Raw genomic sequence first — 27,043 nt, forward strand, 5'->3', positions numbered from 1 at the left:
TTTATACAGCTTATCTGTAGCCTACATGTGAAACAATGTTTAAAAATGAAGTCATTTTTACCTCCTCCACTCCACATAGTTAAACAGCAGGTCCATATCCTTCTCTGTAGGCTGTCTTGAACCTTGTCTTTTTTCACATTCTGCCTGAGAGACACCATGTACAAAAAAGGGAATTTGCCACACATTTCTTGTAATCTGGCAAAATAACAACAGCAAGCACAGACTGAAGGTCCGCAGTACCAGTAATTTTATATGAAATTATTAGTTCTGTAGTGTGTGTGGCTGTACTGTCAGTTGAACAGGCTTGAAGTAGCCTATCATAATGGACTGTGTTGCTCCCTACTGGGATGAAGTGGTAAAGCACAGCAGTCGGTGGGGCACTCCGACTGATTACATTCATTTAATGGTTTCAGGTTTTGATGTATTTAAAGGTATTTTTAAGATCTAAAATGCTTCTGTGACTGCAATACAACATTCTTTGTTTATTATTATTATTATTACACTTCTTGTATCCAGATTAGGTCACTGATGTAGACGGGACAGGGTAAAGTGAATCCAATCCTATTGTTCCATTAATCTGGACTTTCTCCTGAAGATCGTATATACTAATTGTTGCAATTAGATATTAGTCTTATTTCTCGTAAAGACAAATAATACAATAATACCTAATATTTTCTGTAATTTCAAAACTGTTACTGTGGGCAAATTCCAAACGGCATTTTTGCACCCTTACGGGTCCTTCGGGAAGGGGGCGCCATTTTTAGGGGTGTCCAAACTAAAGTGAACATTATAGCCTTCACGAAGGGCCCTTCCACTAGGCCGTTAGCGAAGGGAACATGCGATGGTCACTTCAAGGAAGTAATTTTATCATTTAGTCATGTGACCCAGTAAATACTCGTGATTCATTTTAAAGCTAGATGGCGGAAGAGTTCGAGTTAAGTTACAAACAGAGCAATTCAAGTTGTTTTGTTCATGATATATTTCACACATTTTTGTCATGTTACGTTTAAAACGTTTAATGAAATGTGTGTAATGTAGATGAGACGGCAAGTTTTAAAGTCGAGAGCTGAGAAATACACTCTCTCACACACACATAACGCATATTTTAAAAACGTTTTTGTATAAAATGCATATTTATTTGCAACAGTTATGTTAACAGCAATATTAGAAATTCCGCGCTGCCTTGTCATGGGAACATCCCAGGTGACGATAATGAGGAAATTACGTTGTCTTTCGTTGCTCCCTTCGCCAAGTGCGTTCCAAACGGCCACATAATGACACGTAAGTGCCCTCCAAAGTCCCCATTTCAAAGCTCTGCCCTTCGTAGGGATGCTCACTTCCGTTAGGAATTTGCCCACAACTCCAACGTTACTCAGCGGGTTAACCCCGGAACATCTTTCCGTTCATTCATGTTTCTAACGGACTTATTTACAGATGCACCAACACGTGTGCGTCCAATAACTGTCACCGACTGGAATTAATCTGAATAGAGAATTTGAAAACTAACAGTTAACAGCATTACATGCTGTTAGTGGGAAACATAAAATATACGTTTTTTTTTTTTTTTTACTTTAACGTGTCCCCAGTGAGGCCCGATCCATCCGTTCAAGCGCTACGATGAATTAAATGTCAAATCTCAACGTGACTTTGATAAAGCACAGCAGTCATGTATCATACAGTACAACCGAAGCTTTAACTCTTCAATCAAACATTCCTCCCCAAAATGCATTTAAGTGTAACGTTACCCATCCTCCGAGGGGTAAGTGTGTGCTGTTGATTGTCTTGAATGCATTAGATGTTAAGGCATTTGTCATTGACAGTAATTTACCATGATAACAATACTTTTTTTTCTCAAATGCCATGTTTACTACAGTAAAACCTGGGTAATTTGGTTTTAGCCACCTCTGTTTTAAAATAAATTGTTTTAGAGACATCTCATATATTTGTATCATCGTTAACTGTAACTGTGGTTACCATGGTACATTTTTATAAGGGTTTGACCTAACATGATAGAACAGAACTCATTCATTCCCTTCAGAGCACCAGACACCTGATGAACAGATCCTCACAGACATGCAGATGGAGAGTGGCAATGAATAGAAATTATAGCTTTTTTCAAGGTAAAGGACAGAAATGGGTAATTAGAGTTCTGCAAATTTTATAATTTAAGTCATTTTTTAAGCAAACTTTAAACTAGTGTGTGTCTGTCAACTTTTGTTTTTCTGCAGATGAGGTGAAATCACTCAGAGCAATGCTCAGCCCTGACATCTCAAAGTAAGATATGATGAACAAAGTGCTACTGTTTAATTGCTCTTGAACGGTATTTGTAGTAGGACACATGTAATATCACACAAACACACAAAACATGGGTGATGACTTATTACCGTGGTTAAACACATTGGAGACTGTCTGACTCGCTAATAATAGCTTGCTTATATGGTGTAATCTACATTTTTGCCAAAATACCACAGACACTACAATTATTGTCAATGTAGTAAAACTATGGTAACTTTCTTTAAGCATGAGCATGTTTTTAAAATTTCCTCTTGAGCATAATGGTCTATTCACACCAAATGGTTATATTATGTTGCTGATCAGAATTCGTAACATAGGCATCATGGCACATATAGATGCAGGCAAGACCACCACGACAGAGAGAATGCTGTACTACTCTGGCTACACACGGGCTCTCGGAGGTAAGGTGACATTTAGAAAGAAAAAATCTGAAGAATATGTTCAATGCTGTTATCATTAATGTAAATAATGCTTAATTATTTACATGTCTAAATATTAGATGAAAAACTTAAAACACTTCAATGGAAATCTGAAATGTTGCCATGGCAGCTAACTGAAATAAAATAAGTTGAAGTACTAATATTACTAAATCAAAATGAATGAAAGTCAAGTCAAGTCACATTTATTTATATAGCGCTTTTTACAATACATATCGTTTCAAAGCAGCTTTACAGAGATAACAGGAAAATAATGCAAAAAAGTTTGTTTCCAGAAGAAAATAGCGTCACAGTCCAGCTTAAGTAAGTTCAGTGATGTTTCATTTTTGTTTTAAAAAAAGTTATTAATTTAGTTCATACACATTATATATATATATATATATATATATATATATATATATATATATATATATATATATATATATATATATATATATATATATATATATGAGCCGCTCTGGAGTAAACCGTGATGTCATCGTCCAGCTCAGTTCAGTTCTTGTATAATAGTGTCAATGCAGGCAGATCAATATTATTGTTGAAAATTAAATTAAATGTTAAATTTAATGTCCCCAACTAAGCAAGCCAAGCCAATGGCGACAAAGGTGTAAAAAGGCGACAGTGGCAAGGAACCAAAACTTTATCAGGTGACACAATGGAGAAAAAACCTTGGTAGAACCCAGGGGCCAGTCGGGGCCAGTTCTCCTCTGACCAATGAATGAACAGTGTATGATTATGATTCAGGCAGCATTACAGGTCAGAAGTCAGATTGATCTTAAACCAGATGGAACTGGATAATATTCAGATTGTTCCAAACCAGAGTCATCACACCGGGATGGAGACGGGTTTGTTGAGGATCAGTGCTGATGGCTGTCGTGTCGATGAAGCCTTCGATGAGAGTCTACTTGACACAATTTCTGCTGACACTGCAGGGATGCGTTGTGGTCGTGTCTAGGCGCAGGTCCTCCATCTGGTCTGGATACGGCCTGGATCCAGCTGATTACAGTGAACCTTGGAATAAGCAGAAAGACAAACATTAGCGTAGATGCCATTCTTCTTATGATGTAACGAGTACATCAGGTGTTATAGGAAGTGTTCCCGGTTCCGGCAGACCTAATTTATGCAGCCTAATAATCATTTAACTTATTTGAATAATAGGAATGTATCATTTTCTATGTGTATGACAGGTCAAAGTGATGTGTTTTTAGTCTAGATTTAAACTGACAGAGTGTGTCTGCTTCCCGGACAATGTTAGGAAGACTGTTCCAAAGTTTTGGTGCTAAATAGGAAAAGGACCTACCGCCAGCAGTCGATTTTGATATTCTAGGTATTATCAACTGGCCAGAGTTTTGAGATCGCAATAGACGTGAAGGACTATAATGCGTTAAGAGCTCGCTCAAGTACTGCGGAGCTAAACCATTTAGTGCTTTGTAAGTAATCAGCAATATTTTAAAATGTATATGATGTGTAATAGGGAGCCAATGCAGTGTTGACAGAACGGGGCTAATATGGTCATACTCCCTGGTTCTAGTAAGAACTCCAGCTGCTGTGTTTTGGACCAGCTGTAGTTTGTTTATTATGCGTGCAGGGCAACCACCCAAAAGAGCATTACAATAATCTAGCCTTGAGGTCAAAGCTAAATAGAGATATTAAAAAACTAATAAAAAAGACAAAAGCACTAAAATGAAAACTGCTGTCTGTATTGATATGATAGTATCATGATCCTTAAATAAATGTTTTTATTTTGTGTGATGTAAGTGTCATTGTAAATGGTCATATGTTGTGTTTAGATGTTGATGATGGAGACACTGTAACTGATTACATGGCCCAGGAGAGGGAGAGAGGAATCACCATCCAGTCAGCTGCTGTTACCTTTGACTGGAAAGATCATAGGATTAACCTTATAGACACGCCAGGTACACTTGGGCCATCACATGTGTCCACACACTCATTCACACCTACAGAATAGTTTTCTATACAGGTGCAAGTGACACACACACCCCTCCAAATTGAAGTAAGATCTGTAGGCATTATGTTATGGATGCATATATCTCTTAACTAATTTGTCACCCTCATTTGATACTCATAAATTAACATTCAAATTTTTGAAAACATTTTCTAAGGTTATTTTTTTAAGTCTCTTATGTTCACCAAGGTTGCATTTATTTGATAAAAAATACAGTACAAAAAGTAATATTGTGAAATATTATCCCAATTTAAAATAATTGTTTTGTTTTTTATTATATTTTATATGTCATTTATTCCTATGATGGTAAAGTTTAATTTTCAGTAGACATTACTGACATTACTCCAGTCTTCAGTGTCTTCAGAAAGTTCAAAAGAACAGCTTTTATTTAATATATATATATATATTTATATATATGTAACAATGTAAACATCTTTACTATCAAATTAATGTAGGTTATACACAATCATGATGGAGTATCTTTCTTTTCTCAGGTCATGTTGATTTTACTCTGGAGGTTGAGAGAGCTTTACGAGTGTTGGATGGAGCGGTCGCTGTGTTTGATGCTTCTGCCGGAGTGGAGGTTTGGCTGAAATTTTTTATTAATATAATGAATCATTGTATAAATTGATAACTTAATTAATTTAAAAAAAAAATGTTAGGGCAATGTGTTTTCTGTTGAAAAATATAATTTATTTATTTAGAAGGTGGTTTTCTTTGTGGTTTTGACATGAATTTCAGGCTCAAACCATGACTGTGTGGCGGCAGGCAGAAAAACATAAAATTCCTTGTGTGTGCTTCCTGAACAAGATGGACAAGCCTGCAGCTAGGTTAAAAACAAACATTTTACTGCTCATTTCTTAAAATCTCACACTTAAATTTAAAGCATCTATTACCATGTTGGCTAAAAAAATAGCATGTTATTGATCTGAATGATTGACTGCAGTTCACTAAGGTTTTATCTCATTCTCATTTCTCCTAGCTTGAGGTACTCAATAGACAGCATAAAGACTAAACTAAAGGCCAACCCTGTTCTCCTTCAGGTAACCTTTTTTTAAACATGGTAATCAACTACATTTACAAATGAAAAGATTCAGTCTTGATATTTGGTATCATTTGCAGATTCCCATTGGCTCAGGAAAGAGCTTTACTGGATTGGTGGATTTGATCACTAGGCAGAAAATGACTTGGCAGGGGAGCTCACTGACATATGATGGTCGTGCTTTCGAGATCAGCGCCCTCCAGCCCTCAGATGACCCAGATGTGCTCCAGGCTGTCAGTGAGGCCAGGGAAACTTTGATAGAACAGGTGAAACACAAACAAAATGTGTCTGAAAGCAACATAAGAAATGTATACATTTAGTGTTATTTTGAGTACACTAGAAAGTACAGTTCTAATAATAATAATAATATGTTTATTTTCTATAGCGCCTTTCAAGAACCCAAGGTCGCTTCACAATGCAATACAAATAACAAACAAACAGCAAGCAAACAGATACAAAGGCCATCTGCTTATAACAGACAACAATTGACATGAATCAAAGGAAAACATATTGTACTATTTATCAAAGCATACAATTATGACAAAGTAAGTAGCAGATAGGGCTAAGAAAGTGAAGAACAGAGAAAACAGTGTCGAGGATACTTATTTATTGGGCAAGCTTGAAGATATGAGTTTTAAGTTGTTTTTTGAAAGACCAGATGTTGTCGGCCGCACGAAGATTCGGGGGTAGCTTATTCCACAGTTCTGTCATTTCATTCATTTTTCATTCATTTATTTATTTATTAAGCACTTTTACACAACTGGTCATTGAACAAAGTGCTGTACAAAATAAACCCCTCAGTTTAATAGTCTACAAGAACAACTACTATACCCCATTAAATGCTAATGCTAGGAGGTATTCTTTAAGCTTATGTTTAAAAACAGTTAATGTAGGTTCCAATCTGATAGAAAGGGTTAGATCATTCCAGAGTTTTGGAGCTATCGCTACAAAAGCTCGATCTCCACTTCTCATCATTTACTCTTTTATGTACGACTTACTTTCTGCTGCAGAACACAAAAGATATTCTGAATACTGATTGTGTGCAAACAACAGTGGGCCCCACTGACTTTCATTGTATGGAATAAACAACAATACTAAGACATTTGTCAAAGTATCCTGCAGTTATGCAACTGCAACTGCTCATTTCTTGGACTGGGCAAATGTCTGTTGTCCATTTATGTATGAACTGATTGTTTGTTCTTTACTGTCATTGTGAAGCGTCCTTGAGCTTGGGAAAGGTGCTGTGTAAATTAAACATGTTGTTATTATTATTATTATCCTCTATTTTTCACAGAAGAAAAAAGTTAAACCGGTTTGCAACGAATTAGATATAAGTATTTACATTTTTGTCTGATATACCCCTTTAAATGTATTGTGCTTTTTGATATTTTGTTATCTATGCAATGAATTTCAGATATTTGTAAATTTTGCTAAAGTTTCCACATTGCTGTAAGTATATAGATTGATATAGGTGCTCTGTTTGAACTGTGTGGACAGGTAGCGGATCTAGATGATGAGTTTGCTGATCTGCTGCTGGGAGAGTACAGTGAAAATTTTGATGCAGTGCCTGCAGGGAAGGTAAGAATATACAGTTTGTCTGTACATGCTCCATGTTTTTCTCTTTTTATTGGGCAATGGAGTTATTGTGGAGTGTCCTGGACATTTACCATTGAAATTGAATATCCAGTTTCAGGAGGCAGTGAGGAGAGTGACATTAGCTCGTAAGGGGGTGCCAGTATTGTGTGGAAGCTCTTTGAAAAATAAAGGGGTTCAACCTCTGCTGGATGCCATCACTGCTTACCTCCCTGCCCCCAACGAGAGGAACCATGAGCTGGTGTGAGTACACCATCCTTCAGCCCCCTCATCAACTCAAGGATAAGAAATCATGTTATGATTATGTATATGTGTTCCTGTCTTTCCAGGCGCTGGTATAAGGATGATCTGTGTGCGTTGGCATTCAAAGTGGTCCATGACAAACAGAGGGGTCCACTTGTGTTTGTTAGAATCTATTCAGGAAGCATGAAGGCTCAGTCAGCAGTGTACAACATCAATAGGAATGGGACGTAGGTTCAGTAAACATTTTATATTTTCAGGAGATGATTTTTGATGTCAGACTTATGTGCAATCTTCAATAAATGAGACTCATTGAGTACAATGCCAAATTGCTATCATTCTTGTAAGAAAAAGAAAAAGAAAAATGGACTGATAAATGTTTTACTTTTGCAGCATTTCACGTTTGTTATTGTGTTTTGTGCTTTAAAAATGCACTTTCGCTAAAAAAAAAGATAAAAAGACAATTACTGGTGTTAACAAACTTTCCAGATTCCTGGATTTCCTCACTTCTTAACGATTCATTTCTTGACCATTATGATATTTTACAATATTTTCCAGATATAGTTTAAGCTCTACTTAAGAACAATCTTTTGTGTGTTTGTCGCTCCAGGGAGAGAATGAGTCGTCTTCTCGTGCCTTTTGCTGATCAGCACATAGAAATCCCTTCTTTGCCTGCGGGAAACATTGCACTCACAGTCGGACTCAAACAGGTAAACTCAACTTTCATGGGACAAAGAACACTTGCATGTTTACTCAAATTGTTTGAACCGCTTAAAGAGAACAAGAATAATATAACACCCTTGAAATAAGGTGAAATAAGTAATATCAGTTTTACCCTGTTAAAGTGACTTCTACTCTAGTGGTCATGTGATTAAAACAAAATAGCAGCCACCATTATGTGTACAACACTTGCGTAGAATAAAGTTTTTTCTTCTGCCAGCTTATAGGAATGGAGTCTTCATCTCATGCATTATAAACCTTAACAAAATAGAATTTTTGTTTTTTTATCTTTTTGTGTGTTTTGAGTCAGACCGTGACAGGCGACACCATCGTCTCCTCCAAAGCCTCTGCGGCAGCTGCGGTTCGACGGGCTCAGAAGGAAGCAGAGAGCAAGGGGAGCTCGCACAGGGAGAGCAGCAGTCTGGTACTTGCAGGGGTGGAGGTCCCTGAGCCTGTGTTCTTCTGCTCCATTGAACCTCCTACTATGGCCAAACAAGCAGGTAAAAACATTGTGAATAGGTCTTCAGAAATGAATTTTCCTATAGGGCTGCAGCAAGTGCCAGGGTTGAGATCTCAGTGTGATTTGTGAAACAGATCTGGAGCATGCACTCAACTGCCTACAGAGGGAAGACCCAAGTCTGAAAGTCAGAACAGACCCCGATTCTGGACAGGTAAAGTCATTTGTTTACACTTGTAGTTCGGTCCTCTTGGTTCATAATACATTTAGGCTACGTTCAGACTGTCCAAATCAGATTTTTGTGCATATCCGATTGAAATTTGATCAGATTTAGCTTGTGTGAACGGCTAAAAATCACAAAATTCGATTTTTAAAAATCTGTATCGAGCTACATTCATATGTGGTTTGAAATCCTATTCAAATCGCATTTATGGAAATCCGTTTCAGTCTGACTGCCCTGATCGGATTTTGCCTGGTTTATGTGACTTTCTCTCGCCACATAAAACGTAAACGTCAGACGTTTGTCACTTCAGAAACAATGGGGATTTCCAAATACCCACACTTGCGGTCTTGGCCACTTGAGAGCACGTGCACAAAGCTGCCAAAGCTCAGTGCCCTGAACGCACACTATCTTGAATACCGCATCTGAACAGTATTCGAGGCTAAGCGTATCCCATCATGCATTAGGATGTCATTTTTAAGACCGAACCTAAAGATACAAAAAAAATATATATTTTGTCGTTTATATCGGAACTTAACGAACATATAAAACAATGCTGTGTACTGGGTGCTCGTTGTATGTGCACACGTATATATGATGGTATTTTGGCCAGCTGAGAACTCGTTTATAAAATGTATAAAGGAGTCAAAACAGCTGCAGCAGTTCCTCCGTTGCACACAAACGAAGATCTGCTGCAAGGAGACTGCGTTTCTGACAACTGTACTGAACTGTAAAGGGCAACATAGCTCCTATGATGAGAAAAAACTGACATCACGCCCTGTTTTTGGTTCATTTAGATGTCTTTGGTCCGTGTAGCGTTCATATTTCAGTCAGACCGCACTAGAGTTCGTTTAGAAGCTTTCACACTTAATCAAAAGAACTGTGCTAACAGAACCTGCTGTGTGAACACCCTGAGAGACTACTCTGCTCTGATTGGTCAGATGTCCCAGTCTGTTGTGATTGGTCTACTGCTTACAGCGTGTGTTGAAACAACACTTATTACCATATCTGTATTTCAGGTTCGGACGCTACTTCAGCACTTTTAGACACACTGATATGAACTGTAATGATGGTGTTGGTTTTACTGTCCTTGTCCGAAGTGCATGCAAAGTGGATTTGTTTTCGCCCTGAAACACTAGTTGTAGCTGAGCCCTGGAAAAGCAGACTCTATTCGTGGGCAGCCAGTGAAGACCATAGGCTAGCATTATGCTTATTTTTCACAAACCTACATAGGTTTGTGTAGGAAGTGAGTATTTATAAGTAATTACTGACAGCTTGTTTCAGGCAGTTCAGAAGTTTTTCTTTCTTTCCGTTTATTGTGCACTTTGATCTTTGAAACTTTGAAACTTACAATCAAAAACGTCTATTTTACCCCCGACATGAAAGATATCTGAAAAAGCATAACAGGGACACTTTACATATTTACTGTTGTTCCATCTTAAGTTTAGTGATTTGCACGAAGCCTTAATCCTAAGTATTACATTTTGACAAATAACTCATCCTGCATCATTTGTGCCATGGACCTTAAAGGGATATTTCACCCAAATATGATGTCATCATTTACTCACCATCAAGTTGTTCCAAACCTGTATAAATTTCTCTCTTCTGCTGAAATATTTATTTATTTCAAAATAAGATATTTAGAAGAATATGGGTAATCAAACAGTTGATGGACCCCATTGACTTCCATAGTATTTTTTTTTTTTCTCCTGCTCACTTATTTAACCACATACACACAGACGGTACTGTGTGGCATGGGAGAACTGCACATTGAGATCATCCATGACCGTATAAAGAGAGAGTACAACATCGAAACACATCTAGGACCCTTGCAGGTGGCCTACAGAGAGACCATCGTCCAGTCAGCAACTGCCACAGGTAAGGCCATGCAAACGGTCACCTCCTCATCATTACTTGCAAGTCTACGTCTGTTATCGCTTTGCTTGTGATGAATCATTAAAACTATTTCCCAGTGACAGAGCATCTGTTTTGTTTGTCTGCTTCACTGTTTTACGATTCAGTAAAACTATTGGTTGCAATAGACTTTGTCCATGGTAAAGACTAGGCATAAAACAATAAAATGAAGAACAGCATATATGACCAGTCACGTGCCCTGTTTCAGTGTACACTATGTTCAAATGTTTTGGGTCAGTAAGTCTCTTATGTTCACTAAGGCTGCATTTATTTAATCAAAAATACAATAAAAACAGTAGTATTGTGAGACATTATTACAATTTAAAGTAACTTATTTTAAAATGTAATTTATTCATTATTCATGTTTTCATTAGCCATTACTCCACATGATCCTTCGGAAATCATTCTAATTTGCTGCTTGAGAAACATTTCTTAATATTATCAACAGTTGTAGTGCTTAATATTGTGTGGAAACTGTGATCATTTTTTTTTTATTATTCTAAACAAAACGATCTTACTGACCCCAAACAATTGATATCAGCAGTGCTTATTAATCCTTAACACATTCTATTAACTAGAAGTAACTTTGCAACTACATGTCAACTTACCTTTAGAGTATTAGTAAACTGTCTGCTTTATATCTGCCAACACTTTATTTTGATGCTCCCCCAATAAACATTCTACTGACTGTAACAGGTCCACTGTCCTGCAGAGTTTAGCTCCAACCTGAAGTAGCTACTCAAGGTCTTCAGGATTGCTAGAAAGTTATAGGAAGGTGAAGGTGGAGCTAAACTCTGCAGGGAAGTGGACCTCGAGGGCCATAGTTGAGTAGCCCTGGACTATAAGTACCCTTGCAAGTACATATCAACTTATTCTACTAACCCTAACCTAACAGTCTGCAAATATTAAAGTAAGAGTAAATTCCAGTATGATTTGTATGATCATTTCAGACTCGTTAGATCGTACTCTGGGAGACAAGAGGCATGTTGTTACTGTGGAGCTTGCTGTCCATGCTCTGATGCAGGAGTCTAGCTCTTCTTGTGACATGACTTTTGAGGAGGAAGTAAAAGCTCAACTCCCTGCTGATGTCAGAGAGGCTGTTGAAAATGGAGTCCAGAGCGCCTACCTCCAAGGTAACCAAAATAGTTACTTTAAAACCTTTGTCATTCATTACGTTCATATATACTAACATTCAAAAGTTTGGGGTCCGATTAATATATTGTTCAAATAAATTAATACTTTTTTTTCATTTTTGATCAAATAAATGCAGCCTTGGTGAGCATTAGTGACTTCTTTAAAAAGCATCTTCAAGTCAATCTTACAATCGTACAGACCCCAAACTCTTTTAAACAGTGATGTATAACTGATACTTTGGCTGTTCAGCTATAGTTTTGCGGTACACTTGGGCCTGTCTATAGGTCTAATGTCCCTGTCAGCCATGTGCTATATTGGTAACCCATCTCCCTTTTCTTCCTCTGTGCAGGTCCTGTGCTGGGTTTTCCTCTACAGGGAGTACAGACAGTTATCCAGCATGTAGGTTTGGAACCAGGCACTTCTGCAGCCATGGTGTCAGCCTGTGTGTCCCGCTGCATGCTAAAGGTACTCAAACACTATCCTGTCTCCATCATTTTCAAATGACATCACATCTGACTTTATGTCCTTCTCTGTTTGTATGCATGCAGGCTCTGAAGCTGGCTGGAGGGCAGGTTTTGGAGCCGGTGATGGCTCTGGAAGTGACTGTAGGGGAGGAACATCTGAGTCCTGTGCTTGCAGATCTCGCCCAGCGACGTGGTACTGTATGCGACATCCAAACTCGACTGGAAAACAAGGTTTTGATGGCTACAGTTCCTTTGGCTGAGATAATGGTAAGTGTGCAGTGCTGTCTGTCACTAAAAATATTACCATGACGTGTCAGTAATAGCACAATTTAACTGACATTATATATCAATATGTGTAAGGCCGTTCAAATTTAACTCACCGGATGATTACCATATACTCCATAAATACATTAGGAATACAAATTTTATATACATTTTCTTTTTTGCCTCAAGGGCTACTCAACCGCTCTGCGCACTTTGACCTCTGGGAACGCCACCTTTTCTCTGGAGCTGTCCAGCTATGAGCCCATGAACACTCAGGACCAGAACACACTGCTGAACAAGATGGCTGGACTGGCTTGAACCAGTAACTGTCACCAGCTGAACTGACCATATATACAGATACAAATTTTGCTTGGTCTGTGATTGGCTGCTTCCATATGGTCCAGAAGATAAATATTAGAGACTATATATATCTATGTATGTGTTTATAAAATGTAACAATTTTACAACAACAATGCAGCCATGTTTTATTTAAATATTTATTTCATTTATAAAACACTTACACCTAGCTTTGGAAAGTAATTAAAAAGACCTAATTTCAAAGACCATAAATTCTATAAAATTTATTCACAAGAATATTCATTACCATTTAATAAAATTTAAGCCTACAGAGATAATCCAGATGTACAGAAGTGTCCATTTAAAAATTATAATCAAGTTCTGAATAACTGGTTCAGTGCATACAACAGCAAATCACAGTATTGGAATGGCTAACATGGTTTGACGTTCTAAAGTGTTGTCCTGCGATTCCCTTTAATTGTCTACTGTGAACTAAATCCTGAAGTTCACAGGCCATTGTACTCATGACGGCAGTGGCCAACAAATAGAGGTTCTGCAGGAATGCCTCTCCTGATTGGGGGGGAAAAAAAAACTTTTACCAGTGAAATATACAAAAATATGCCTGTGCAAATCTTTAGAATTTACTTTGTATTGTTGTATGTTAGTGGAAATGGCTAGTAAATAAGAAATGAACTGAACCTGAAAACTGCCTTACAAGAAATTAATGTTATAATCAAAAATAAATAATGTTATAATCAAAAATAAATAAAGCAATCAAGAATCTAAAAAACAAATAAATCCAAAAATAAGCACAGGACTCCTAAGCATCATGATTATTACACATTAATAATGTAAGAATAAAAAAGATAATGGAACCATATGTTGTATTAGTTGGGATTGCATGATTAAATTTGCCACTCGTCATAGTTTAACTCACTTGACCATGCGGCAGCGATGCTGGGTCAGACGATTATAGGCCTTATTGACGTCTGTCACGCTTTTATCACTCCATAACCTCTCAGCGACAGCACTGGCTCTTGGCCTGCAATGGCACAGCAACAAAAAAACATTTACATAATTTCTAATATGCAAATAAATACAAGGTTTGGTTTCAGTTTTGGTACAAATCGCTTCTTTGTATATGGTTACTCTTTGTGTTGTAACTTGTTGGTGCAGTTGAGTTATATATTTTTTCTTAGTTAAGGTTGCAGTCATACCAGAGTCGAGGAGTGAGGTTGGTGGCATCTACATACTCTCCCCAGAGACAAGCTTCTCCTCCAATCACCAGCTTCCTCTGTGCATCCGTGCCTGTTGTCAAAATGCCATTAAAAAAAATCATAATTAAGAGTATACAGATTCAGTTTAATTGTAAGACTGTGATTAGTGCAAGACAATTCAAACAGCTAGAAGATGTCACAAGACTTCCCTTCATGGGTGGGCAACATAAATTCAATTAACTGAATGTTTTACAACACTGAAAGGATAAAATATGGTCCGACTAAGAAGCAATGAGTTGGTCCTGTTTGAGACTGGAACTTTAAGCAGTAAGACTATATGTGTCTATTGTATCCATATGACAAACACCCCAAACAAACACCAGAATACCTGGAGACAAAGAAAACCATTTTAACTGGGTTGTTACGGAATAGACAAATAACTGGCAGTCTGTACAAAATGCCATAGTCACATGACAAGCATGTTTGCATATCTACTAAAGGAAAACAGGTCACTGACAATGCCATTACTATGACAAAGCTTTGGACTGAAAGAACTGATCCTCATTGATTTAAGGATATGTGGTGTTTATGATTGTGTGGCTGACCTTCAAAATCTAAAACCAACCTCAAATACGTTAAACAAGAAAATTCACCAGATTGACCCATTAACAGACTCTCAACTCTTTTTTTTTTTTAAAAAAAAGAGGTAAACTCCAACATAGCTAGCATAATCATGTATTGTGTGAACAGTCATTGTTTGTTTGTTTGTTTTTGTTTTGTTTACCCCAAACCATGAGATGTTGTTTGATTTAACAAATTAGAAACAGAACAGGTCGAACAGAAACAGAGGCCCAAATAAATCCACATAATCTTTCTCTGCGAATGACACACACCAGTGAAATTTTGGGGGTCGGGTTTGTAAATGTTCTCCCAGTCCTGGCCGTAGTTGATGCGGTTGAGGTACCAGGGTGAGGAGAGAAGAGCACTGAAACCAGCCGCCGTTACCTGCGCCATCTCATCTTGGTACTGCGGCCGTTCTTTCCACACATGGATCTTTGTGTCGGCTTTCAGCTACATGTGTACACATACACACGCACGTACAGTATAACACACAAACGGACACACCTCAACGTAGACAAATTCTTCTGGACTCCATTTAAGGTCTTCATATCAGATTTACAGAGATACCAAAGTGATCAAGCTGAGACAGCACAGTAATAAAGAACTAGTCACAAACATAGCTGCTTTAAAGTGACAAAATATAGTTATACAATATTTGGCATTAAATCAATTACCAAATGTGACAAAAATAATTACGGTTTATCAAAATTGGCACTACATGTAGTCCAGAGAAATACGCCCATTGAGTTTCATATTGTCAGATGCTCATCTTTGACTCTGAATCAACATGCATGCTTTCTCATCAGATCATTAGTTAATGGCATTTGAGCCTGACAACAGTTAAAGGGATATTTCACCCAAATAAAAATCCTGTCATCATTTACTCACCCTCAAGTTGTTCCAAACCTGTATGAATTCCTCTCTTCTGCTGAACACAAAAGAAGATATTTTGAAGAAAATGGGTAACCAAGCAGTTCACGGACCCCACTGACTTCAATTGAATGTTTTCCATACTATTGAAGTCAATGGGGCCCATCAACTGTTTGGTTACCCATTTTCTTCTAAATATCTTCTTTTGTGTTCAGCAGAAGAGAGAAATTCATACCGGTTTGGAACAACTCAAGGGTGAGTATATGACAGAATATCCCTTTAAAACTGTTTTTTCATAGAGTAGCATCTAATGAAGGCATGTTTATTGCAGTGGTATTGGTGTATTGATTTTAACAAGGCTGGAGCAAGGTGGAGGAGGAACTACTCAAAAGTAAGGTGAGGTTTTATTTTCATAAATTATTTTTGATCAAATAAAGGCGGCCTTTGTGAGCATAAAAACTTCTTTCAAATAAGAAATAAGACACGTAACAGCTTTAAAAAAAAATAAAAAAAATCACAAGTGGGGTAATGATGTATTTTATGTCATAGAATAAATCGTGAAAGTGTCTTGAGCTTGTGTTCACCACAGACCTTATTTCAGCCATTTAGCCAAAATCCCATTTAAGCCTCTGGGGTCTGAGGTGTTTTCTGGGCCCTGGAGGTGTTCTGACATGCTCTGACATTTGTGCTTATTTCTGTTACTTGTGACATTTTCATGGCTAAAGTCTAATTACACTGTATTCAGCACAAACTCTGCAACAATAATATGTCAGCAAGTTTGTAGTTTTGAGATAATGACGTTTATCCGTGGTTTGTGGAAAAAACAAAAAAAAACAAAAATTGTCACTGAAATAAGGTCATGAAACCCATACTGATTAATTCTTCACAAGACTTTTGAAAATTGTATCACGTAGCCTAGAATATTTGCTCCAAAACTATGTGAAAATCATCCTGACAACTCAGATAAAACAATATATCGATTTTAAATTTGTAAGACATGTTTTGTGTAAGAAAGCTTTATGCGAGGAGACGTGAACACCATGAATATTAATGTCTTTCACACCTGAGAAAGACAAAGACCCTCCAATAATGGCCCTATCAGGTGCCATCAGACCCTATCATTCTGAGGAACCTTGCACAAAGAATGAGGAGATTTAAAAAAGAATGGCTTTTTGATTGTTTGGATTTATTTACAACACAACATAATCCAAAGATACACAACAAAGGACAAAAAAAGCACATTATTTAACACACTGATCTAACTAAAGACAGAGACTTGAACAGTCACACACCTTTGTGCCATTCATGAAACATAGTACATACCTGTCATTTCCAAGGTGTTTGATTTTTCATTTACCATGTAAAGAGACTCATGTGAATGTTGAAGTCAGCAGGACTCATCAGTGGGGCATCTGGTCCCTGTATAAAAAAAATAAAAATAAACACCTGTGAACATGCTGATATCAAGAGAATCTATAGGGCTGCACGATTTTGGGAATACATTTGAGATTTTTCTGGTTAAAATTGCGATTTAAAATGTACAAAATACACACAGACACACATATAAATAATGAACACCAGGTTTGTTGTGCCTTGTAGGCATATACGTGCAGTGCTGCATAAAATAATATTAACAATAGCCTATAGCAGGCAGCCTATAAATCGTTAAAAAGGAACATCAGTAACACTACACTAGAGAAAAATATACTGATTATCATGTTACTTCAAATGTTTCCATTCGTTATGACGTTATGAAATGAGATTGGAGTAAAAACATGAAACCTAATGCACAGCGCGACTGACTCAAACTCACAGCGCGTGCAAAGAACATTTACTGAAGCATTATGAAACATTGTTACCATCTACGTTTGAGCAGATATCCGCAAACAAAGTATTTAACAGTAAACACGGGTCTAAACATTATAATAATCACCATATTAGAGGACATTTTACATTTACATTTAGCAGACGCTTTTATCCAAAGCGACTTACAAATTAGGACTAAATTAAGCGAGTCATCATGAGGAGGCAAAAACAACGCAAGAAGTGCTCAAAATACAAAGTTCAGGCATTATTCAGAGTAGCATAAGCCCGATAAGTGAGGTTTTAAAGGGAAAGGTTGTTGTTGTTTTTTTTGTTTTTTTTTAAATGAGGTTAAGTGCTCACGGAAGAGAAGAGTTTTCAGCTGTCTTTTGAATGTTGTCAGGGATTCTGCATTCCGGTTGAGGGTGGGGAGCGTTTTCCACCAACTGTAGAGTAAACACTCATACTAGACTACTTTTATCATGCTGTTTTATTATCGAAAAACCTCCTCGTGTCGTACATGTATATACATTTAGCATTGAAAGCTGCCTCTAGTTCACATTTCAACATGTTTCTGTGTATATATAGATAGCCTACATATATGTACGAGATAGGCTTCATGTTTTTACTCCAATCTCATTTCAAAACGTACATTTTAGTCTGGCACCAGTTTAACTAGTAGCTACAATGTAAAGTTTATACAACAATAACATATGCTTATTATTAGAAGTGGAAATGTCTTACCTTAAAAACTTCTCATCTTCAAATCGCGTTCTTCTAATTCTTCTGAGGTAAATCCAAGGTAAACAGCACAGCACAAACACAGTCTCAACGAAAAGCAGAGAAGTGCGTTACTGTAGTCTCCGATTCTTTGTTCTGAGGTAATGAGGGCGTTTACAGGCCCACGTGGACTATTTGCATGTCAATCGCTCGTGCGCGCGTGGGCGTGGTCAGATTAGAGTTAATTAGCTCGGACTGGAGAAACTGTACATGTCGTTACAGTTACAGATCATTTTCTGTCGCGTTTCAGAATGAACTTCACATTGGGAGAGATGGGAGAACGCACATCATGCTTATTTTCTTTATTTTACGAAAAACACAACATTTTGTTTTTATTATTAGTGTACACAAATAAAAGAAGACATTTAACAGTTTTGAATGATGTATAACACTTGACTGTATGACAAAAATCGACTGAGTTATTTGTCTCTCTTTTGCACTGATAAGAAAAAAAGCTAGACTATCGCCGACCCCAGGGGGTTAAAAAAAACATTGACTTAGGGACGATGCAACTGGAAGTGCTAAAATGTGTTTCCGTGTTTTTGTCTACAAAATGACGTCATACCTGCACCACTCTATAGACCATCTCTACCCAGACAACATCCTCAACCCCCAAGCCTTTAGGTGATTTAACACCAGGCCAGCTTATATGGCTATTTTCAGTGCAAAAACAATCTTAAAAATTAATTTGCAAACGATTTGCTTTAAAGGGTTAGTTCACCCAAAAATGAAAATTCTGTCAGTAATTACTCACCCTCATGTTGTTCCAACCGCGTAAGACCTTCGTTCATCTTCGGAACACAAATTAAGATATTTTTGATGAAATCTGAGCCATTTCTGAATCCTCCATAGGCTGCTATGTGACCGAAACTTGCTGGCCCAGAAAAGTTATTAAAGAGATCGTTAATATAGTCCAAGTGACTCCAGTGGCTCAATCTTCAGTATATCAAGCGACGCGAATACTTTCTGTGCGCAAAAACAAACAAAAATAACGACTTTATTCCACTATTCATTTCCTTCTCTCTGGGCCTCGTAGTGTTTTTGCGCTGCGCGTCTGTGTTGCACGTCATCATGCATCACACACATGACCGGCGTCGGCCAATAGTGAGCCTACGTGGTGACGTATACACAGACGCGCTGCGCAAAAACACTACGCGAACCAACTAGAGGTCCAGAGAGAAGGAAATGAATAGTGGAATAAAGTCGTTATTTTTGTTTGTTTTTGCGCACAAAAAGTATTATCGTCGCTTTATATAGATTGTATAGATTGAGCCACTGGAGTCACTTGGACTATATTAACGATCTCTTTAATAACTTTTCTGGGCCAGCAAGTTTCGGTCACATAGAAGCCTATGGAGGATTCAGACATGGCTCAGATTTCATCAAAAATATCTTAATTTGTGTTCCGAAGATGAACGAAGGTCTTACGCGGTTGGAACAACATGAGGGTGAGTAATTACTGATAGAATTTTCATTTTTGGGTGAACTAACCCTTTAAATTGCAAACGATCACTAGATTAATAAACTAATGGTGCTAAACCAAACTATATGAGACTTTGGCTGAAGAAACTGACCGGGGAAACTGAGTGGCTCAACTTTGTAGTAGCGTTGCCAGTCCTGTCCATAGCTAATGTAGTCCAGGTACCAAGGGGCAGAAAGAATGGTTGTAAATCCTGCCCCAGTCACATTCTGTAGCTCCTCCTCCATCTTGTTCCCCATCCACACTTCCACAACAGTGTCATCCTTCAGCTGGAACAAATTATTTTTTTCTCTCTTTTTGGCAGTTGAATTGTTACGAGCAAACAAATACATTTACTTGCAAGCACAGTTAAAAATGCTAATTTAGTGGTATGTTAGCAGTGGCTTGTGAAAAAGCAAGTCAAGCTATTTGTGATTAAGAATGTTAAAGCAGATTAGGCTTTGATTTAAAGTCATTTGAAGTTACAAAGCATTGTGGACCTACTAGAATTTGTAATTTAATAATAACAGCTTAGTCTAACAAAGCTCCCAATAACTAAGTTCCAAATAAGACTGCCACACAGATAAGAAGAGATGAGCCTTACCTTCACCCCATTATCGAACACTTCTTGCCACACCATGTAACCTTTCTTGGTAGCAGCCACAATATCAAGTAACCTGATTGTCATTGATGAATAATGTAAGAATAACTTTTCCAGATTGTGTTCTGATTTATACTTTAAAACAATTTCTAAGAGAGACAATAAATATTAAACTATAACTACAATTAGATACTAATGGGGGAAAATAATAGGAAAACTATCATAACCATCTTGTTATTTATATTACAAGCCAAAAATAAATGGACTTCCTGACTTTACTGAAGCTCTGACCTTTGAATGTAAAAGGACTCCAGTTTGCTGTAGTCTGTGCCAAAGCCCTGCTGCTCCATAAACTTCCGAACATCAGGATTGGACTTCCTACAGGAACAATGAGTAGAATGTAAGTATTGTGTGATATACAATATGATTATTGGCATTGGGCTCATATTCTGGAAAATGATTTGGGTAAGAAGCTTCTCTCTTCTTCGCACCAACAACTGAAGTCAACCTCGTCTCCCCCCAGGTGAATGTAGGCATCAGGGAAGACAGTGCTGATCTCTTTGAAAAACTGGGCCATGAACTCATAAGAGGAGTTTAAGATGGGGTTCACAGGCCCAAATGTTCCAGAAGGAGTAGAACCACTGTAACAGGGTGTTAGCAGATCCTTTATGCCTATGGGAAGGAGCAACAGAGAGAAAACAGTTGTTATATTAATCGGTAACTGAAACATGACCCTCATTTATCTTGTCAACCAACTAACCATTGCCCCATGACTGTGTGTGTCCTGGCGTGTCAAACTCCGGGATGACCCGGATCCCCCTCATACGGGCAAATTCAATGACCATCTTCACGTCAGATGGAGTGTACACATGTGTGAATGGGTGATAGGCTCCCTGTCAATCACAGAACAAATAGGGAAAACGTGATCAATACACAAAAAGAAACACTTCCCCAATCAGTTTTTACAGTGGCAGTTGGATTCTACGCCCAAAGCATGTGAACTGAAGCTAATGCTTTTGATTTAAGGTGAAATTTCTACTCTAAAAGGAAACTGACACGTCCTACAGCAGTATCATTTTGTTGTACATTTTTATTCCTTACCTTTCGCTTTCAATGCAGCAAAATACAAAAAAAGTATATACATTTATCTATACATTTAAAAACTATTTAAAAATTCTTTATTTTAAAAGATGCCTTCTCTTTTTTAAGTCTTTAAATAAACCTGGAATGTTTCAGTGTAATTATAGTTTGATACAATAGCTTGTGTTCACCTATTTACATGATGTTAACCACCAACATAAGTGATAATAGGAGTTGGAGACACACTTTTAGGATTCTAGAGTGATAATCCACTAACAACCTGTATAAATGAAATCTACAATATATTTTGTGCCCTGGTAATGTCCAAAACAGGTAATGTGTGTGTGTGCATCACATACTCACCTTCTGACTTAACTCAGGGAACGTCCGGCTTATATAAGGGAATGACGGATCGTCCACAATGTGCCAGTGGAATACGTTAAACTTGTTCATCGCCATAGCTTCCTGTGAAAATGAGATGTCTCTTTACTGAACACTGCGGAATAAGAAGCATTTCAAAACCTGGGAAGGTCATTGCACCAATGTCCATTGATAGGAACATTTAATTCTTGATCAAATTACAAAGCTACGGACAAACAAATTCTCGCCATTGTGCGCTGGCCACAATTCTTTCTAGACAAACCTTGTGATGAGCATCATCTTGTCTTGTGATTACTGTCATGTGCGAACGTAAAGAACCTGACTTTCCAGTCTTACAAGTAAAATAACATCCTTGAGCTATGTAGCTGACACATGTCTTCTAATAAGGAAACTGTACTTTAATGTAAAAATGTCACCAATTAATCACAGCCAGTTTTGCTGGTAAAAAAGAAAATGCCCCTCTAGACCCATGTATGTTTTTATGTCAAGTCTGTCATTATAAAGAAAATCATTTCAGCTCACCAAATTGGCCAAAATGACTTTGAGTGGCAGGAAGTGGCGAGACGAGTCCAGGAGGATCCCTCGATGGGCAAACCGTGGGAAATCTGAGATGACTGTCTTATTGATGTTGTTCTGTTGAGAAGACAAAAAGATGCTTTGATTTGAGAAGAACTTAGACGGATCAATAGTTGACATTAATTCATATATAAAGTCTTAATCAAGTACAACAATGCAGCAAATAAGGGTTTACTTTGAACTTACAACTCCATAGTCATCCTCATAGACCAACTGGCTGAATGTTTCCAGTCCTTACAACAATAAGCATATGAGGAAGTTACACATTGGGGAAACCTCACATGATGATAAAACATCTTATATGAACAGGATATAAAGACTGCAGTCTCTTCTTCTCATAATTTATTATGTTGGGATCGCACAGAAATGTAATTGAACTGCTATCTTAAAGTACATGGGGTTGTTAAACGTGATAAGCTGTGCCTGTGACCCATTTTACCTTTTCCCTGTCCTACAAATGTCATCAAGAAAATACTTTTAAGTTTGTCTGTGTTTGTTAAAGGAGTTTGTAAAATGTACACAACCATTAAAAATCAAAAGATTTTCTTTTTGAATCAAAAACATCCCTTATGTTCAAAAAGGCTGCATTTATTTGATCAAAAATACAGTAAAAACAATCATATTATGACAATTTAAAAGAACTGTTTTCTGTTGCAATATATTGTAAATTTCATTCCTGAAATGGAAAGCTGAATTTTCAGCATTCATTACTGCAGTCTTCAGTGTCCTGGACATGATCCTGAAATCATTCGAACATGCTGATTTGGTGCTCAATAAACATTTGAAGAGTTCAGATGCAAAAGCCTCTAAGTGCCATCTGAAAATTTCTTCTAGAATGATCATTTTTGTCAAGCTCGTATATTTAAGTTCAATAATTTCACTTAAATGGCAATGCAAATGACTTATTAATTGTCATTTAAGTGAAATTACTTAACTTAAATATACAAGCTTTATAAAAATGATCATTCTAGAAAAAAAATTCAGATGGCACTTAGAGGCTTTTGCATCTGAACTCTTCATTTCTTTTTATTATCAATGTTGAAAACAGTTTTGCTGCTCAAAGTTTTTGTGGAATATTCTGTCTGGTTCACTGATAAATAGAAAGCTAAAAGAACACCATTATGTAGTTTCGCTTACCTCGCAAAGCTCCCCATACATTAGCAGCTTTCAATACAGCAGACGGTGAATCAACCGACAGCTCATCTACACAAAGAGAGCAAAACTTTACAGTTACAAAGGCAACCAAAACATTCACTGACTCACACCCAGTCCACACACAACACATCTGATTGAAGAAACAATAAGTGATTTTTGACTTTGATAATGCAGTTTTGGTTACACTTTATTTTAACATGTCTTTGTTACACTGTAAATATACATTTAAGTACTGAGTAATATTAAGTAACTACTTTACTATGTTCTTGTTATAGGATTAGGGTTTGGTTTATGGTTAGTTGCATCAGGGCTCCAGACTGCGACCAAATGGTCGCATTTTGCGACCAAAATTTGAGAGTGTGCGACTGAATTTTACACCCAGTCGCACATGTGCGACCAGTAATTTATTTTTTTATTTTTTCACGTTAAACGTGGAAGGGGCGCGTCAATGAATCTGGAATGTGTGGCAGGCCAATGAGTGTGAGAAGAATAGGGAATGGCCACTGTAACTGGCTAATGTGTGGAGGGGGAGGGTCCTAGAGATAATCGAGCGCGCGTAAACGTCCGTGGGAAGGAGACGGAGACAAATATCAATGTCACGGACAGACAGGATGATGATGATTCAGAGTCAGAGGTTTGTAAGGTGATAAAGGCCTGAACCCACTATTTTCGGGAAGACTGGCTACGAGAATTCAGCTGGTTGAGGTACTGTAAGGAGATGAACTCCATGAGCTGCGAATGTGGCAGTCGCTACCCCAGAACTGCGGGGAAAACGAAGTTTGCAGACAGTGCAGGCACTTCGCAGTTTAAACACTCAATCTCAGCCTCAAGCTTAGAGTATGCCGTGACATGTTAATAAATAAAAACAAAATGAAAGTGGAAAAAACTGCGCTACTCAGCACTCATTCTGCTTCACAGACCGTTTAATAGTTCGACCCAATAATAGACAGCGCAGAGCTCCTCTCGCCAGTCGCGGGCCGATCGCGATCACGCGAAACAGTTACATCGTGGAGATCCAGTGAAGAAATCCATTGAGTTCGCGACAGAATTAATAACATTGCTGCGAGATCCAGTGAGAAACATTCAGATTTGACGCAGAATTCTCTGTTATAAACCATATCAGATCAAACAGCGCTGACGTGGAAACCAGGAGAAACATGTGCAATGAGCGAACAAGTTATTGAAGGCTTAGGTCCACAGATTAGCAACAATCACCTTGGATTTACTGTAGTAACACTAACTGTAACTATGGTATACTGTGGTTATAACAGTAGCCTACACATATTTTTCCAGCACTTCAAAACTATATTATCATATTTAAATGTTATTTTTAATAATGTGTTGACCAAACATTTTTTGTTCATCCTTTAAAGACCTATTTATAAAACTAAAAGTTTCAAGAAGTAGGGAAACTCACACTTATTTAAAAAAAAAAAAAAGATAAAGATTAAATTCCTATTGTAAACATAGCTGCAGAGGACGCTTACTGGCTATTTTCACTCCCTAATATATATTTTGTCACTCATTTTGCTTTTGAATTAATATTAAGACATTATGAATGATAATAATAAAAGTTAACTTTATCTATACACCTCAAATTAAGCTCAGTGCTTTGTCATCCCACAGTGCTACCAAATACTTTCTGTAGAACTTAGTGCCGCTGCCCTCAAATGTTAGTCTGGAGCCCTGTGAACTTAAAATAAAACTGCACATTGTAATTTCTGTACGTTAAGGCTATTTATTATCAAAGCATTTGTCAGTAATACAGTTATTTTGGGGGAAAATGTGAATAATTGCATTGCAAGGTGATTTAAGGTGTGCCCCTAAATTTTCTGCTTGCGCTCCTAAAATTTTAAGTCAGGGGCTACAGCGCTCCTAATAAAAAAAGTTAGTCTGGAGCCCTGTGCATGTAACTGTGCATAATTTACAGTTATTACTAAAGTAAATACATGTAGCCTAACAATGACACCTTAAAATAAAGTGTTTCTTTTTGGTAACATATTAAAAAGAAAAACGTAACAAAATACTTTGCATTGGTCAAATGTTACTACATCTAAAAAAATCCCGTCGCGTTAATACATTAATCAGATTACAACTCCGACAAACAGGTGTCTATTATTGGATTTTCCCTTCTTCTATTGGATTAGAGAGCATTGAGGTTGCGGTGTTGTGGATCACAGAGGCGGAAGGGAGAAGAGCTCACATGACTCGTCGGTTTGCAGACTCGGGTAACCGTCGCACTCCGGATCAGCTGCTGTGATCCATACCTTAAGCTCCACAAGATCGGAATCAAACGCTTTCTTTCGGCTCTTCTCGTGCTTCTTCAGTCCGCCAAACACGTATTCAAAATATCTGCAAGGCAAATGGTCAGTTCATGAACCCAAATCGATTGCTTACTGTATGTTTGACGTGGTTGGGCGCGCAGAGTGCTATAGATAATACACTTACTGTACTTCCTGTTAAAACTTAACATTAGCGTCTTTCATAACACAATGTCAGCATAAATATAAATGAGATATGTTACAGTACCTGCGAAAAGCATTCTCCAGGAGACTGCAGCCCGGTCCGGCGGAGGACTCTTTCGCGTGGACGATCTGAAATCTGGCGGGGCTGAGTTTGAAAGCGACGGCGGACGACTGGAATTTCTGCGGTAGCGGCCAGAGAGAGATTTCATCCAGCTCTTTCTGTTTTCCAACAAAGTCGCCGAAGAGCCACCCGTGGCAGACGGATACCGCTAAGAACAGCGGCGCAAATTTGAGCAGAAAGTACATGGCTGTTTGTTTGTCGAACGCTGTGCGGTCAGCTGACTTCTGCTTCCAGTCTGAGGAGCAGCTCAACTGACGGGTTTGTGTGTGGATGTTGTAGTAGGGGCGGCGTTTAACTCAACTAACGTTAACTCAAATCATGGGACCTAATTCGCCACACCTCCCTCGGTCTTTAAAGAACTACACATAACCAGACATCACTTCTTTTATCTCTGCATTTGTACAGAGCAAAACGAGGGTGAGTCATACTTATTTGTAGGCTACAGCAAACCTGTAAAGTGAAACATGCTTCAGCTTGTAGTAGATGAGCTCACGTCAGCAGGGAAGATACCCCTTTGTCAGCAAAGGCACTCGAAACACTCAGTCCATCAGTGGGGAAAATACCCTTTGTCGAATAGTCAACTCAGTCCCCAGGTGCAGCATAATCTCTCTGCTCGATTCTGGGGTTCTTAGGGCTCTTGCCACTTTTATTCGCACCGATCAGGAGCTCCTCTAACAAGAGTTAACCCATGTTCCAAGAACGTTTTGCTATCAATTAATCTATTAATTTTTTTTATTATTATTATTATTATTATTATGAAAGTTCAAATTTTTATTCAGTAGCCCTACAGAACTGGGGCCGTATTCACAAAGAATTTTAAGGCTAAAAGTAGCTCCTAACTGGCGAATTTAGGAGCAACTCCTAAAAATAA

At 37.8% G+C, this 27,043-nt stretch overlaps 2 protein-coding genes across 5 annotated transcripts; one reads left to right on the forward strand and one right to left on the reverse strand.

Annotated features, from left to right (window-relative positions):
• The first annotated feature begins 1,263 nt into the window (after positions 1-1,263).
• Positions 1,264-13,313, forward strand: gfm2 (GTP dependent ribosome recycling factor mitochondrial 2). 3 transcript variants are annotated; one of them, XM_081365854.1, is made up of 20 exons: positions 1,264-1,759; positions 2,039-2,120; positions 2,229-2,274; positions 2,599-2,696; positions 4,523-4,648; positions 5,193-5,281; positions 5,440-5,528; positions 5,681-5,741; positions 5,821-6,006; positions 7,238-7,318; positions 7,428-7,576; positions 7,663-7,803; positions 8,184-8,283; positions 8,604-8,793; positions 8,888-8,964; positions 10,710-10,848; positions 11,835-12,017; positions 12,368-12,483; positions 12,567-12,749; positions 12,936-13,313. In XM_081365854.1, exons 1-20 carry the CDS (start codon positions 1,724-1,726, stop codon positions 13,062-13,064), a joined length of 2,301 nt encoding a protein of 766 aa, XP_081221980.1. In that variant the 5' UTR covers positions 1,264-1,723; the 3' UTR covers positions 13,065-13,313. The 3 variants fall into 3 exon arrangements, with proteins under 3 accessions (XP_081221980.1, XP_081221981.1, XP_081221982.1); XM_081365855.1 differs by having other exon boundaries at positions 1,323-1,759; positions 2,613-2,696; positions 12,936-13,311; XM_081365856.1 differs by having other exon boundaries at positions 1,437-1,759; positions 2,631-2,696; positions 12,936-13,311.
• On the reverse strand, positions 13,211-26,747 carry hexb (hexosaminidase B (beta polypeptide)). 2 transcript variants are annotated; one of them, XM_081365858.1, is made up of 14 exons: positions 26,116-26,747; positions 25,790-25,938; positions 23,569-23,634; positions 22,618-22,664; positions 22,378-22,488; positions 21,838-21,939; positions 21,155-21,287; positions 20,886-21,066; positions 20,686-20,772; positions 20,398-20,470; positions 19,909-20,083; positions 14,261-14,351; positions 13,981-14,085; positions 13,211-13,613 (listed from the first exon to the last, which is right to left on the reverse strand). In XM_081365858.1, the coding sequence occupies exons 1-14, from the start codon at positions 26,355-26,357 to the stop codon at positions 13,550-13,552; spliced, it is 1,626 nt and encodes a 541-aa protein (XP_081221984.1). In that variant the 5' UTR covers positions 26,358-26,747; the 3' UTR covers positions 13,211-13,549. The 2 variants fall into 2 exon arrangements, with proteins under 2 accessions (XP_081221984.1, XP_081221983.1); XM_081365857.1 differs by lacking the exon at positions 19,909-20,083 and adding an exon at positions 15,154-15,331 and having other exon boundaries at positions 13,238-13,613; positions 26,116-26,434.
• Between the last annotated feature and the right edge of the window lie 296 nt (positions 26,748-27,043).

This window comes from Scardinius erythrophthalmus (assembly GCF_964197995.2).
Source record: "Scardinius erythrophthalmus genome assembly, chromosome: 5".
In the NCBI taxonomy this organism is placed as follows: domain Eukaryota; kingdom Metazoa; phylum Chordata; class Actinopteri; order Cypriniformes; family Leuciscidae; genus Scardinius; species Scardinius erythrophthalmus.